General features: G+C 43.7%; 1 protein-coding gene across 1 annotated transcript; it reads left to right on the top strand.

Annotated features, from left to right (window-relative positions):
* The first annotated feature begins 93 nt into the window (after positions 1-93).
* On the top strand, positions 94-11,044 carry ubxn7 (UBX domain protein 7). Its single transcript, XM_080777363.1, has 11 exons — positions 94-200; positions 1,254-1,413; positions 3,802-3,866; positions 4,003-4,068; positions 4,322-4,434; positions 5,200-5,346; positions 5,661-5,751; positions 6,922-7,052; positions 9,162-9,651; positions 9,754-9,833; positions 9,962-11,044. Exons 1-11 carry the CDS (start codon positions 131-133, stop codon positions 10,121-10,123), a joined length of 1,575 nt encoding a protein of 524 aa, XP_080633489.1. The 5' UTR covers positions 94-130; the 3' UTR covers positions 10,124-11,044.
* Positions 11,045-11,817: the final 773 nt, after the last annotated feature.

The raw sequence follows: 11,817 nt of genomic DNA, 5'->3' as shown, positions 1-11,817 counted from the left end.
TAATCCCCTGTAAAAGAAATACATAACCCACAATTCAACACCAGCCTCTCGTGACGTCAGGCTTTTTGCGCCAGGGGAAGGGACGACGGAACGCACGCGCAACATTTGTGTTGTTGTTTGTGGCGGTAAGATGGCGGCGCTCGGAGATGCATCGGCTCCGGGGGTGAATGGGTTAATACAACAATTCACAGCAATTACAGGTAAGACAAAACATCTCCTTTTGCTTTTGCTTTATCATAGGGTCGACACGGGACGTTTTCATCAAAGCCACTTCGCTCCCGCAACTCGCCGCGAACGAAAACGGAGCGGGCATGAAGTGTTGCACTGCCCCCTGTTAGTGCTTCTGTACAGGGGGAACATAGCAGCAGCCAGCCGGGGATAGGAGGAGGGCCGACAAGTATGTGTGTGCAGCTTTTTAGCTGCTCAACTTTACACCCAATTCTCCGAACAAAGGCCCGTAAAAACCACAAGGCGGAGGCGTTACCTGGCACTGTTGCCTTTCAGATTAGCCGATTGCGTTGCGTGGCATTATTGATTACCGCGAGATGGCTCGGCCTGTCGCCTGATGTATTAGGTTTGATTGTATGTGGAATCATTATGGACGTAACATTTTTCCTTCCATCAGCCAGCCTGCGCTGTATCTGTGAAGCTCCGCCTCACGTTGGTGGTGGCTGGCTGCGAATCAAACATCTCCCTGCCTGTTCTTGCCTCGCGTGTCGGCATCTCGATTGGAATAGTCATTTTAATGCCATCACGTAGAAGTTGCTTAATAATGTGAGCGCGTTTATTATAGTGTGCTGAGTTTCAACTACATCAATGCGTTTTAAGGGAATGGATGATCCAGATGGGGGGCTGCTTGTAGAGCAAGACTTGGGGAAAGTGAAACGGTCATGCGCAGTTAACAGGAAACTGATAATGGACTGTTCGCTCACATATGATATACATAACTGTGCTGACTGACATTATACCTACAAAATTCCTTGAATATTTCTTTGCACAACAATGACAACTTACATTTAGTCTGCTTATATATCATTAAATACAGATTCAATGTGTGTGCGCACCCTTGTTCACCAAGCCATGGTCAAAGTTATTTGAGCATTATGGCTTTGTCTGGGTTTGTAGGAACTTTCCTACATGATATATACACATACATTGTGTGAATGTCAACTTCCACGTATAGTGTTTTATTCATAGCATAAATGCGTATAGAATATTAACTGGTATATGTTTGTGTACATGTTTTCCTCTAGGGGCCACAGAGAGCATAGGACAACACATGCTAGAGGCATGCAACAACAACTTAGAGATGGCAGTGACCATGTTTCTAGATGGAGGAGGGATTGCAGAGGAGCCCAGCACCAGCTCCGGCTCAACAGCGGCTTCAAGCAGCAGAGGTCCTCCTGCTGAAGAGTAAGATTACACCAAAACACATGAATCGGTTTATAATCCTGTGCCAACATACACGTTGGCATTGAATTGATTCATAGATCTCCATTTTCCTCACCCCTCCCACAGTAAAATGCAGCTAGAATGGTAGAAAGCTAGTTGTCTTCATTCTAATGTGGGTAATATTTTAATAGCTCCAAACCTTTTTCCCTTTTCCCCATGGATGTGTTTTGGTGTGGATTCACTTAAACCTATTTTTCCCCTTTATGTCAGTGGATTGTTATTACACCATGGCTCTGTAAGAGGCCTGTCTGTCTGTCTGTTTGCTTGTCTGTCAGGCCTGGCCTTAAAGACCATGACTCACCATTTACAACACACCTTGCTAGTTTTGGATGGCTCAGGGTAGAAGACAGGATTAAGCAAATATCAATGGGATTGGTATTCTTGATTGATAGTCAAAGGGACATTTGAAGGTTTTTTTTTTATAGATTAGGACTGGAGTAGGACTGACATCTTTAAGGGACTTGGAATAGACCTTTTGAAGTTCACGGGAAGCCGGTTTATGCACAGTGAGCCCAGAGTGTCTGAAGTGTCATTCCAAGACAAAATCAAATGGGGGCATGGAGGTCAAGGGATGTGTTATAGTGCTCCACTATTTCATCCATTGATGCAGAGACTGGGAAGGAGATGTGCTGAAGATCCGTGCTTATATAGGCTGTTTCAGTGCTTTTCCCGTATTGGAAAACCATTTGACGCTTATCGCTTAGGTCTAGTAGTGGCAGCAGAAATGTCAGGGCCATTGAGACCTTGTCTCGGCAGGTCTACGCTCCCAGACCGTAGACCTGCAGGTTATTAATGGGGGCAGAGTCGGTGATGACCATTGACCTCATGGGTGTGCCACTTGATGCGAGTAGGAACCTCAATGTGCTCACTCAGGAATTCTGTTAACAAAATAACAGGAGGGATTGTCCACATGAATATTCAGATCACCATGTCATGTTGGATGACATAGTGGAGAGTGAGGCTAGTAGTTCATTTATCTCAGGGAGGAAGGATGGATTTGATTTGGAAGGTCGGTATATGAGAAGCACTGTCTGGATGTTTACATTTGAAAGCAAGCCATTCCATGGAAGAAATGCCAGGCATCGGCAGCAGAGACCGTTTCAGTTCAACCCGGTGTAGGATGGCCATTTTCATTGCGAATGCAGTGAGCACTTACTATGAGACCTGGCAGATCATGTCTGTGTGTCCGTGTGTGTGTCTGTCTGTCTGTCTGTCTGTCTGTCTGTCTGTCCCGCTATCCAAATATGGAGTGTGTTGCATCAGCAATCACTCAGCTCCATATATGGGCACAAAAGGGGCCAGGTCCACTCAGCTCCATATATGGGCACAAAAGGGGCCAGTGATTTGTTTGTTGTCGACCTGGCCCCTTTTGTGCCCATATATGGAGCTGAGTGCGTTCGCTTCCCGCGTTCGCGCGTCTTACTCGTATTTAGGCATCCAATCCTAGAGCGTACTATCTGGTTTTGGATTCCTAAGTGGCTTGAGCAATTGATCACATTCACAACTTAGCTCAACTTAGCTTTGATCCCCCCAGTTGAAATATGATCATTTTGGGGGGCACAGTCTACACACTTTATATTGTAAGTGAATGGTTCAATGTCAGTCGGATCGAGCTGAATCCTGCAAATATGGAGTCATATATCATAGATGAGAGACATCATAGACTGGCCATAATAAGTCTGAGAATGAGATCCACTATATTTTATGTTATTAGACCCTGTCTTGTTTATGTCTTTAACCCATTTAGGCCTGAGGCCTAAGGTTTCTGAAAAACTTAAAATATTTATATAGCAGAATCAAAATGTTTACATTTTTTAATACTGTACATACTGTACACCGATCTCAGTGTGTAAAACACCAAAATGTGTTCCCGCCCAGAATGGGTTAAGAGCAGATTCACACGGTGGTCCCGGATGCGCACTCAGGACCGTGTGTTGTGGTAGTGTGAATGCTGCGTACCGTTCCCCGGAGCAGATCACCCAACCATTCCTTGGACTGCATGGAGGTAGTCTCGGGACCGATTAAACTTAAAGTGTACTCGGATACGGATTGATGCAATGTGAAAGCGTTGAATACAGTTGAATGAAGTGTACTCGTCTCGGGTGCGGAAGAATCAAAGCCAATGTGAATCATGGCCAGCGGGGACCAGGCAATCGTATTCGGGAACACTTTGAATCAAGGTGCCATCACCATGTCATTATTCCGACCTCCCATCATTTCAAACTAACCCTAACCTTTTTCGGAATCATGGGAGGTCGGAATATTGAGAGGTCGGAATAATGGGCAGACACCTGAAACAAACGGACTCAGTGTGAATCTGCCTTTAATTTCTGTTGTCTTGTGTTTCAGTGAGGTACGAGCACCCATTCCCCAGAAGCAAGACATATTGGTGGAACCAGAACCACTGTTTGGAGGTACTGTACTGAACTGTACCCTATCTTTCCTTTGACTGTATATTCTCTTGAAAGTTCACACATAATTATTTCATTTCAAACAGTCAGTCTTTTGTTAAGTGTCCGAATGTGCTTTCCGTGTCCATTATAATTGCAGTGCCAAAGCGACGGAGACCTGCCCGATCCATATTCGATGGCTTCCGTGACTTCCAAACTGAAACAAGTGAGTCTTTTTAATGTCTCCAGGCCTTTTCTCTTCTGACCTTTTTTTAAAAGCAAACGTATTAAAAAGAAAATGCTGTGGGATAATGCGAATAAGCACATCTTAACACTGAAAAATATCTCGTCTCTCTCTTTCAGTTTCTTTTGGGGTTGCCCTCTCTCTCTGTGTCTTCTTTCGTGCTCTCTTGTCATTGTATTCCTAGCTGTACCATTTCCTCCCGTAGTGGCTAAGTATACATGTATTTTTTTACCAGTTCGCCAGGAGCAGGAGCTGCGCAACGGTAGTGCAGTGGATAAGAAACTGAGCACCCTGGCAGACCTTTTCCGCCCCCCCATTGAGCTCATGCACAAAGGCAGCTTTGAGACGGTGAGCACACACACACGCACTGAATCTTTTACACCACTCCACACTACTCCACTCACTCCATGCTGGTTCTGGACGTTGAATGATAACTCTGGTGGTAGCTGTGACGACCGGACAAGCATGTCTGTACATCAGCTATACATGATGTTTCTGTATTATTTCTTTATTGGTGGTGATTTCTACCCTATTCTCTGACTAGATCCCACATTTGTGCTTTTATTTTGTTTGTTGTTTTATTGATTTTTAATCATCTACTGTGTGATATTGCATTGCCATTGTTTGTTTTCATTATTAGCAAGCTAATGGACTGGATCCATTTTCTTCCATTTGTACACTCGGAGTTAAATGAAGTTAACACTAGATGCACCTTTATTATCTTCTTCTTGTGGGGGAAATTCAGTTCTTCGTGACATTACAGCAGTTAGGAATATATACAGAACCGATACATAAAAAGAGATGCAGCTTGGAGTAACAAATAATACTAATAATAATAATAGAAAGAAGTCATCAGACAGTAATGCACAGGGAATAGGAAAAGATTACTATACTACAGAAATCTTGCTTGGCCCTCGCACTGCCTGGGAAGTGGGAATTGGTGTGTTACTAGAGCTTTTACTGTAGTTGCATTAACAGTATAAACGGGTATAAAGAATTGTCCAAAATGTATGTAGACAATCTACCTCCAATAATGTGAATAGAACACGGAGGATTTTACTATGTAGATCCCATAATCTAATGCCAGTGTAATTCATGTTGTGTCCCATATAGGCAAAAGACTGTGGTCAGCTAGAGAATAAGTGGCTGATGATCAACATCCAGAATGTGCAGGATTTTGCCTGCCAGTGTCTGAACAGGGATGTGTGGAGCAACGATGCTGTCAGGACCATCATCAGAGAACACTTCATTTTCTGGCAGGTGTGTGAATCATAGGTTAGCCAAGAGCACCATCTAGTGTAAAAACCAAAAGATAATTTCATAACGTTGCAAAAATACTTATCAGTGTTTATCAGTAGGAGTAATAATGATCAATACATGGTGCAAACTGCAAAGTCTGTCAACACTCTTTATCACCAAGCCAATTCAAACATGTCACATAAATCGTGAACTCATCGCGAACGATTGACTCGTACAGTATGTAGTAAAACAGTAAAATAAAGTAAAATTAATAATATAATCACCCAGTGTATGCCTACCATAAATCACTTTTATCTGCTTGTTCCAAACTGCAGGTATATCATGACAGTGAAGAGGGACAGAGATATATCCAGTTCTACAAGCTGTCAAAGTTCCCATACATATCTATCCTGGACCCCCGCACAGGTGAGTCCTGACTGGAGGACATGGCAGCATATTGTCACTGACAGAGAACGTATATCTCCATATTTTATCTCCTTATGGTTATGGGAATACATGCCCTTCTGGTTATGCAATCATGCTCGTTGAACCCGCTGTCCCCATCTGTCTGTCTGTCTGTCTGTGTCCCGTTTATGCCCATATTAGCCATATATGTAGATCTCTGTATCTGTCTGTCTTCTGCCTGTGATTCTTCATGCTCATATGAACAGTACTGTATATCTGCCTAGTAGGGCTGTGTATAGACAAATTCACAGAGGCTTGCCTGGGTGCGGGCATTACTGAGGTGTACCATTAAGTGCAGCAGCACTGATTGGCTACACCTGGCCTACGGAGCACCTGCTCCATGGATTATGCCTCAGTAATGGCCGCGCCCAGGGCACCCCTCTGTGAATTCGTCTATTGACATAAATACATCGATATATGTATCACAATATAGGGGTCATGATTCCATATATTTGTGATCTAGTATGCAAGGCAATGAGCGTTTCTCGACGGCTTCCTAATGCTAGCTTTTTCCTGAGTTGGACATTATTGCTACAGTAGAGTGAAATGGTATAATACTGTCGGATACTAGTACTAGTACACTGGTTGGAGCATATCAAGCACAGCCATGAATGTGTGTTGAAACATACAATTTTCGTAAGGAAAAAAACGGATCTAGAAGCTATTTTTGGAAAGCTGAAGCATACAATAAAGTTAAAGTGGTAAAACAGCTGAGGACCCCTTGTAATGACTATTTCCTGTATTAGCAGGGAGCGGTCAGTGGGCTGTGTAAGCAACTCCTTGAGGAGGTCTTATAGTTATAGGTTGTCCCCAAACCCCATTTTGACTTGAGTACTATTGATGTGATTACTCATTCCCATTTTCTCAAATGTTTTGTGAGCCTGACATTTGCTAAGCATAAATGTAAATAAAAATAATTATAGCGGTGGCTTACATACTGTACATGTAATGCCTTTGGAGACATGTTAACCCATTTAGGACGGGAACCTATTATTGGGTTCTTGTTGATAAATATGTTGTTGATAAGGTTTTCAGAAAACGCCTTCAGATTTCGAAGGCGTTTTTTAGAATCGGGCTCATTCCTAGTTGGGTTAAAGGTTGTGATCCCCGTCTCTTGGCATCCAACCTAAGGTCAAAAAATGGTGGAGTGGAACCAGCTGGATGTGGCGTCGTTCCTGGAGCAGGTGTCGGGCTTCCTGGCGGAGCATGGACAGCTGGATGGACCGTCCTGCCATGCGCCCCCTGCAAAACGAGCTCGTTCTGTGAGTATTTGATTGCTGTGTTTATTATTTTGGATTAACGATTGTCTGGTAATGCTTCACATAATATAGACGCTGGTAACCACTTAAACCCTTTATACCTACAGTAGGGCCTGTAGGTTTTGATTTCCTATGCTGTTTGGAGTTTGGTTTTATACAGTCTGAATAAGGCTAAAGAATGTGATTCAAATCTTATTAACATGTGTGGGTTTTTTTTGCTGTTCAGGCTGCAAAAAACAATGAGACTACAATCTGGATAGGGCATTATCGGATTTGGGATAGATTAGTATTTCACATTTTCGCTTCCACGTTCAGAAGAGAGTCTGATTCATTGACCATTTTGGCGGATGTCCGCTCAAACGCGCATCTGCTCGGAGGCAGACTTAATCATGGGACCATAGCTGGTGTACTAATACTTTATAAAAGATGTATAATTTCAATTTGTATATAATTTACATTAACTGAGCAGAAACTGCCAACAAGAGAGATTGCAATTATGTCGTCATGGATATGAAAGTCTACATGATCTGCGATGATTTAGTGTCTTGTCAATCACCTTTATTTATGTAGTACATTTAAAAAGGGCACAGTGGACCCAAAGTGCCTTACAAACGAGGCAGATGATAAAAAACAAGACGGGGTCTAATAATGGCGTGGCTTCCATGCAGATCTCAGATTCTATGATGTTGGTACTGTGACGTCAGTCAATTCCATATCTGGGCAAGGTTTCAGCCAAATCCCACTGCCATTGGCATCCGCCTCGTTGACGGCAGACTGCTGGCGCTTTGGGGTGAGATCAACATGGAATTAATTCTGTACTGGCCATACAGTATAAGGAGCATGTCTTGAGTGTACAGGGGTTGATGAAGTCAGATGAGGTCAACATATGGAATATCAGAACAGGTCAGCTCCAGTCCATATATGGAGATCTACGGGTGGTGCCGGGGACATTCTCTTGAGTGTACAGGGTTTGATGAGGGCCGGGCCTTAATTCTTGGGCCTGTTGAGAACTCAATACTGGCTGCCGGGCGCGGCTGCAGTATTAGGTATCAGTCAAAAGGGAGACATTGAAGAGGAAGGATGGATCAACATATGTTTCTGACATATATCAGAACCATACAGGTTCGAGATCTAAGGGTTTGAGGTTTGAGATCAGATGTGGAGTTGCTGGCCAATATTGATCAGGGATCTCCATATATGGGGTTAATTGCGACAGCAGATCACATTTGACAAATGACAGAAATGTAATTTGAGGCATTGAGATTGTGGCATGAGATTGTGATATTTTGGAAACAAGTGCTATTGGCATTTGGTAGGTGAGCTTCTGATCCTTCCACAAGGGGGAGTTATAGTGACAGCCAAGCAAGGTCCATGGTGTTTTTGAGTGGTGCAGCCTCTCCAAGGTAGCAATGTTAACGTGTGTTATCGTGAACGTGAACACATGCACTGTGATGCACACACTTTCCTAAACAGAGCAGATCTTGCATTAAAAAGAGTGAGCTGGAGTGAAGGGACTTTTGTTTGTTTTTTACCACCGCTGACCTGCACGAGCAGCACGACCAAAGTGAAGCGACAGTGGAAACAAATATATACAGTATCTTCAGGTTTGCACCTTCATTCCCCATGCCTCTAGCCTGGCTTTGGCCATACTATAACGTAGATTCGCTCTCGCTTCCTCACCGTATATAGTGGGGAGGAGGCGTGCGTGAATTCACGTTGTCTGACAAAGCCAGGCTACCCACCGCATCGTTTAGTTTACCTACCAGTACCAGCCAGGTTGTCTGCAGTGTGTCTGTCGGGCAACGTTTCCCTCCTCGCCAATATAGTCCAACATTCGAGCCACATGCGTAAACTCCAGTAGCCAGTTAAAGTGTGTACATAGTAAATTGTGTAAATAGTAAATACCGTGTCTCAGACAGCACAATGGCCACCATCCCGTGCCGTCTGTAAAATACATTTGTAAATGCATACAGAGATGACAGTACCACATACTGTAGATTAGCCTCAAGCACGCAACTCCCTAACTTGTTTCAGTATGTCATGGATAGGGTATTCACTCTGCTGTCATTCAGCTCCTTAAAATGTGCAATACTGTCTGTCCTCCTGTTACAGGAGAGTCTGATCGATGCCAGTGAGGACAGCCAGCTTGAGGCAGCCATCCGAGCATCTCTACAGGAGACCCACTACGAGTCCGGCTCCGCCGCGGAGGCCCCCGACTCCCCGCGCTCGGAGGAAGACTCCGACGCCGAGCCTTTCTCGGACAGCGAGGGCCTCATCTCCGTCGACGGCTCCGACGACGACACGCCAGACGCCCAGGAAGAGAAGATCTCCTCTGTCAGACATGCCCCAGCCCCTCCCACTGTCCCCCAGCCTCTCCATCCCGACAGCCCCCCCACGCAGCACAGGAAGTCCCCACACAAAGAAAACAACCACAGCCACAGAAAAGAGGAGAGCAAAAAGAACCACCTAGAGCCCTCCTCGTCTGCAGGCCCAAGTCGCTCTCCGCCCGGCCCAGACGCTGGAAAGAACCACTGTACCACAGCAACCCAAATTGCTGGTCCTTCCAATGCCACCAAACCCTCTGACTGCCTTGATGATAATGGTATGAACATACAAAGCCCCAGTGTGCCTGTCTGTATGTCCACGTCATGTTGCACAAATCCAGTTTGTTGTTGCTCTATGTTGATGTTTTCTTTTATCCTAGGTCCCAAGGCAAGGTTGATGCTTCGTTACCCAGATGGGCAGAGAGAACAGATTGCTCTGTCATCCAAAGCCACGCTTATGGTGAGAAGACAACTTATCTATTCTGATCGATGCAATGGCTTCTGTTCTATACAAATTCATATTTCCTTTTTTTTTTGTATGAATATTATAATAAAATCCCTCAACTTTATTACTTTGTCCTGTCACAGGCACTGGTGAGACACGTCCAGTCAAAAGGCTACCCCAATGAACGCTTTGAACTTGTCACTAACTTCCCCAGACGGAAGCTTGCCCACTTGGACTATGACATCACATTGCAAGAGGCAGGGCTTTGTCCACAGGAGACTGTATTTGTGCAGGAGAGGAACTAGCCTGTTCAATCCCACTCACTACCCACGTCCCCTTCTCTTTCTCTGATAGACCTCACCCTGTTAACAATGACCTGGGAAGACTTTACTGGCCATGGCCCCTTAACCTTTTTTCCTGGAGTTAGGCCCCCTGTTGTCACGATTTGATATTGGATGGATTGCGTTTCCCGCCATTCTTCTAGCCTGAATACTCAACCAGTGTCTCTACTGATACCCTAAAACAATTGTAGTGCTCAAAATCTGGCCAGTAAAGTGTTATTGACGGTAGCACACTTTTTCAACGTAATCTCTGGTTCGAGCTACATTTTCATATTCTGATATATTAAAGCACATCAGGATGGAATACATTTTATATGGCCTACGTGAAATTAAAAAGGACAGAATAATGTTTCAATGATAATTGAGGCACCGGGGACTTGTAACAAAAAAAGGAAAAAAAAAAAAAAAAACTTTCTCCCACATCCCCTGAAAGCTGCAAGGATTGATTTCAGAATTTATTTTCTAGTCCTTGTTTATATTTTCTGTATCTGCGGACAGGTCAAGGAGGGCTTTATTTTGTTTTTTTAATTTACTTTGGCCCACATTTGTTCGTAATAAGTGTAAGAAGACAGGTCCACAAACTACAAATCAAACATCGTGTACTATCCCCCTGGAGACGTCTTTGTAGATCTAAATTGATTGGGTAGATCTGCATATTTTTAATCAGGTTTATATGGGTTAACTAATGTTTTTGAGTTTTCGGGGTTGACTTTTGATACAGAAGTGGATTAATGAGAGGGTTGTTCAGTGCATTGAACAGACCTGCATTGTACAGTGATGGTGTAGAGAGATTGATATTTAGCTGTAGTCATTCTGTTTCTTTTTTTTATATGCTGCCCAATTTCCAAGAAAAGATGCTGAAATATAACCATCAAATCAAGGGTATTATTGGCTTGTTCTTCTGTTACATGCCTTGTTCTGTATGTCAGTATGTGCCCATGGTATGTAACTGTATATGCTATGCTATTTTAACTAACTTAATTGCATTCATCCGATGGGTCCCTGATTATATGGAAATCACTTAAACCCTTTATACTTTGTTGACCAGAGTACCTCGGGAAGGGGATAGGCAAATTCTCTGCCAATGCGTCCACTCGTATTAACAAAAAGAGGTGACAAAATTCCTTGACAATAGCAGGAAAATCTCGCTACTGTCCTCAGCAGGTAACGTTTTGACCAAGGTACTGTCGGGTACTGCTGAACCAACATGGAGAAGTGATCCCAGTGTGGATCTAGCAGACCAGAAATACTGGCCATGATATTCACCACAAGAAATCTGCAAGAAAAATGCATAGAAGAGCAGAACCTGTTCATTGCATTCATAGACATCTAAAAGGCCATCGACTTTGTCCGAGCCTTACTGTGTGAGCACAGGGTCTGTCATGATTCTCTCGCTCCTGCGCTAAAGTTACAGTATGCCTGCAGAGATGGGGTTGATCATGTCCACTTCCCTATAATTTGCCCTAATCTTTCTATAGCCTGGCCTGTACTGGAACAATAATAATGGCAATGAAGTAGCCTTTATGAAATTGATAATGTTCTACTCAAATGGTTTGCATCACAAAGCTCATTTATGTGTTGGGATGTGTCAAATGCTGTTTCACTGCAAAATGATAATTGAAATGGCCCCAACGGGTCATTTTTAGTGTTGCTAGTGA

The sequence above is a fragment of the Protomyctophum bolini genome (assembly GCF_963924005.1).
Source record: "Protomyctophum bolini genome assembly, chromosome: 12".
NCBI classification, from domain to species: domain Eukaryota; kingdom Metazoa; phylum Chordata; class Actinopteri; order Myctophiformes; family Myctophidae; genus Protomyctophum; species Protomyctophum bolini.
The sequence above is the reverse complement of the archived record's forward strand: the minus strand, read 5'-3'. Positions and strand labels throughout refer to the sequence as shown.